Genomic DNA, 4,696 nt, shown 5'->3' on the forward strand with positions numbered 1-4,696 from the left:
AGCAAGATTAGCCATCAGCTTTTCCTGAATATCATTCAAATGGTAAATAGCAGCACTTGCCTGATTCTCAATATCAGAATAACAACTTCTATTCAACTCCTTTAGGACAGGTTTCAACTTTTTCAATTTCTTTACCAAAATAAACATTTTAGTACCCTCCAAATCTTCCAGCCAGGCTGCTTGGATCTTCTTAATAAAATCTGGAGCAAGGCTCCACATATTGAAGTATTTGAAGCTCTTATTTTTCCTTCCACCCAACCTGATATTGCTAACCACACATGGATTGTGATCTAGTAAGCCCTCTGGATAGAAGTGAGCAGACCATTTCGGGAATGCATCAACCGGTCATTATTAATGAGAAATCTATCTAACCTACTACATTTCCTGTGTCCAGCTTCTTGTTTATTTGTCCAGGTGAAAAATGCCCCAGTAGCAGCAATGTCAGTCATGCCACATTTATCCAGGCAGTCAATAAAATCCTCCATGTCCTCCTGTTTTGTATTTCCTCCTAGTCTCTCATCGGGGAGGTAACGTGTTTGAAATCCCCACCATAGCCCAAGGGCCATTACAATTAGAAGCAAAAGAAACTAATTTATGCCAGAGATCCACCCTATCAGTCCCATCATTAAACGCATACACCATGGTAAGGAAAAAGAACTTATTAGTCGTTTTGATATGAACTTTAGTATGAATGAATTGTGGATCATACTGAAGAATCATAACATCAAAAAGACTAGGTTGCCAAATAAGCCAAACTCTTCCTCCCTTATGGAGACTACAATTAGTAGTGACACTCCAATTTTCAAACATATTATGGGAGATATTTCCTACATTTGCACCATTTATTTTTGTTTCAAGAAGGCCAAAAAGACCTACTTCTTTATTCTGAATAAAACTTCTAATAACCTTCTATTTATTTACATTATTCATGCCCCTCACGTTCCAAAATCCTATGTTATTCATTTGAAGTGATAGGGAGAGGGTTACCAATTTCACACACAACTGCACAAACAACTTCTTCCTGAACTGGAGTATTACTCATTTGACTGACAGTATCTGTCTCTGGTATGGTACTGTCAGTCTCCTTGTGGTCAGGAGGTGATGTCACTTCTCCAACTGGTTTTTTATTCTGCAATACCGGGTACTCAGAATCATACTTTGCATTAGTACCAGAACTGCTAGGAACATCAGGTTTTGAAATAACTTTCCAAACTTTTTTAACAGGAGCCTTGTGTTGCTGTTTCTGTGTTGTCTTCCTGCAATTAACACCTTCATGCCCTATGTTTTTACATTTTGAGCAAATGGTAGGCTTCCATTCATATTCTACCTTTATACTAAGGACATGACCATGTTCATCCAAAAAGTTGATGATTTCGAGGCAATGTTTGTCCAATTTTCAACTCAACCATAAGTCGTGCAAATCCAAGCCTAGTCTTTTCCTCCGTAGCAGTATCAGCTTTAATGAATTTGCCTACCAATCCAGCAATTTTTGGAATGCACTTACCCCAGAACTTCAATGGCAGATTATGGAATCTAACCCAAGCAGGGACAAGCTTGACATCCTCCTTCAGTAAATCAATATTCTCTGTCCAAGGCTTAACAATCAAGGGTTTATTATCAAACATATGATACCCTGCCATAAGAATAGCCTCCTTATCCTTAATATCTTTAAACCTCACCAAAAATACTCCATTTGGTAGAAACGATACCTTATCAATGCCATGCTTACCCCATATGCGATGTATATAGCCATGAAGAACTTCCCAAGGTGGGTTTGCCCCAAGTACAAAGCAATACACAGCATTATTCCAATATTCAACTTCCTCCTTGATGTCATCAGTCGTAAATTGAATGAGATCCTCAGTAGCAATGGTTGCAACATCCTGAACCACTGCAGCATGCTTTTTGCCCCTCTTTGTTATCCAGGATGTGTTAGTAGCAGGGTCCTCTTCGTCCTCAAGGGATAAACCAGGAATAGTAACAACTTCATGCATGGCCTTTGTACGTAGTACATCCTCTTCTCCTGGTCCCTTCTTCACCTCCTCATTATGGCTACTTCCTCCCTTTTTTGGAGATTTAGAACGTTGTTATGCTGGAACATGTTTAGTTGATGATTTTTGCGAAGAATTTCTAGCCATAACCATGGAGATTAAGCCTTAGTTATCGTCTAAAAATCGCCTCTCATACGGCTCTCATTAGGGTTTTTGTTTAGTTTTAATGCTTATTATTCTTCTATCATCAAGCCCACGTATTATGTTATACTTAGTTATTATGAATGTTAACTTTTTGGAGAAAAATTAAAAAAGATGGAGATCGTAATGAAGAAGAAGAAGAAGAAGAAGACTCAAAGGTTTCCACAACCTTTGGTCCCGACTTTTCTGGGTGTAGAAGTTAGTAGTGAGTTTAAGCAAAAGTTGAGAACCCCGCTGATGAATTCTTTACTTCTCGAGGCTCGTATATTGAAGACGAGCGGAGCACTTATTAATGTTCCTGTTGATGACCACATATTACACCTTGATCAATACACTGCTTTGATTTCTTATGAGGAGCTTATTCATTGGTGTGACGAAGGCGAGATAGGTGTCTCTCACATTTCTATTTTTATGAGGTAAGAATATTTAACATTTTATAACATTAAAGTAAGTTCCATTGTTCTTATGAACTATATGAACAAGTTTAGTTGAAATTGTTGTAGGTATTTGAGTGATCTTACTGATACTTTGAAGTCTACTGTTTTATATGGATTCTTGTTCCCCGAGACGTTGTCTAAATTTGCAGCCGTAAGTGAAGAGTATCGTTCGGATTATATTGTTAGAGCTATGACTTGTAGGGAGTGTGGCAGGGGTCGAAAACTTATATTTGCACCTTATCACGAAGGGTATACATAAACTTTCCCTTTTTTCAACCTTGCTTCTATTTATTTATTCGTGGCTAATTACTTGAAGATATTATCATGGTTCCCTTGTTTTAATAGTAGTGATCATTGGATGTTGGGTGCGATTAGTCCATCTGATAGTACTGTGTATTGGTGTGATCCTGCTGGATATATGGAGCCTCGACAGTTTTTCGTGGAAACTGTTACTAGGTAAATCGTGTATTATACTTGTTATTAGTGCATTGATTTATGTTTGAAGTAACGGCTTATTTTAGTTAATTGAAATGTAGAGCGTTCGAGAAAAGAAACTCTATCGATCCACTTGCCGGGTTCGAGGCTAAACCGCTTACTTGGAAAATTATTAAGGTATATCGAACTTTTATATTGTTAATATTTTTATAGCTTTATAGAGTCAACCTTAGTCTTAGGGCTTAATGTTGTTGTACCTGAATGATGGGAGGAGGAAGGATAATAACCGGAATGAGGAGGGTACAGTCCAGGGGGAGGATAAGCTGCAAGGGGATAACCAGGGGGATAACCACCTGGTGGTGGGTACTCTGAAGGTGGATATAACTGATGTGAATGATTGTGATGATGATGAGAAGGCGGGTACCCATATGGAGGAGGGTACGCACCATGATGATTGTTCGTATTGACTATGGACATCATTGCTTACATGTAGTACTAATACTATTGCTTCAAAGGTATGTAAATCCTGTTGTGAATGCTAATTGTGTTGGTAAATGCTTTTGTGGCTAAGCTAATAAGATGACTAGAATGATGATTGTACCATTGTGGGGCATAATGAATAGGGTATCTACAGTAATTACTCATTTTGCAAATCTCATTATAGGTTTTTATTTTAGTGTCCTCGGCAGCCGGTTGGGAGCGTATTATGCGGATATTATGTTTGCCGATATATGTTGGACCTTATCAAAGCAAGATATGTTAATATCACCCCAAATGTATGTTCTTTTCCTTGTCATTTCAATCATTTTTCATCTCTTTGTATTTCTCATTTTCATCATAGTAATTATTTTATTTTACATGTCGTATATAGTGTATTAACTTAAATTTTTGGTGTCTTATGTATGTAGTTCATGTTAACCGCCCCACCATCATATACGGTTGAGCAAATTGACGATGTGCGAAATATTTGGGCTGAATTCACACTCAAATTCAAACCTTAAAGTAATGTTGGATGAAGACCATGCTGGTAGCTTCTTCTTGGCGTTTAATTATTTTTGCACTTTAGGCAACTACGTGATGAGGAATTAAGGATTTTTATTTATGTTTTGTACTTATTTTCGATATTTGTAGCCTTTAGGCTCTTAAAGACATGATAAGAGTTGGTATAATTTTACAAGGATTTGTCTTGTGAATTCAAATTAAATTTGAATGTTCATTCAGGTTCTTGTTGCGTAAAACTTGCTTGAGTATATGAATTGCAGGTATAATTTATATGCGCTATCCGATTCAATCGTGTAGGGATACGAAAAAATCGTAAATATTAAAAAAAATATCAGAATCAAAGAGACCGGTTACATGTTAAACCTGTTCTATTTGAAAATATAAAATAAAGGCGCGAAATTCAAATATCAGAAACAACGAGAACGGTTACATGTTAAACCTGTTCTCTTTGAAAATAGGCGCCAAATTTAACATTTATCAAAGACAACGGTTCTTAACCAAAAACCGTTCTCCTTGATAAATCAATGAGCACGGTTAAGTAATTCCACCGTTCTGGTTGTTATAACAAAGAGAACGGTTAAGTAATGCAACCGTTCTGGTTGTTATTACAAAGAGAACGGTTAAGTAATG

At 37.1% G+C, this 4,696-nt stretch overlaps 1 protein-coding gene across 1 annotated transcript; it reads left to right on the plus strand.

Annotated features, from left to right (window-relative positions):
* The first annotated feature begins 2,306 nt into the window (after window positions 1-2,306).
* On the plus strand, window positions 2,307-4,065 carry LOC141655432 (uncharacterized). Its single transcript, XM_074462513.1, has 6 exons — window positions 2,307-2,608; window positions 2,696-2,878; window positions 2,978-3,085; window positions 3,166-3,241; window positions 3,742-3,840; window positions 3,973-4,065. Exons 1-6 carry the CDS (start codon window positions 2,307-2,309, stop codon window positions 4,063-4,065), a joined length of 861 nt encoding a protein of 286 aa, XP_074318614.1.
* The last annotated feature ends 631 nt before the right edge of the window (window positions 4,066-4,696 follow it).

The sequence above is a fragment of the Silene latifolia genome, chromosome 5, assembly GCF_048544455.1.
Source record: "Silene latifolia isolate original U9 population chromosome 5, ASM4854445v1, whole genome shotgun sequence".
NCBI lineage: Eukaryota > Viridiplantae > Streptophyta > Magnoliopsida > Caryophyllales > Caryophyllaceae > Silene > Silene latifolia.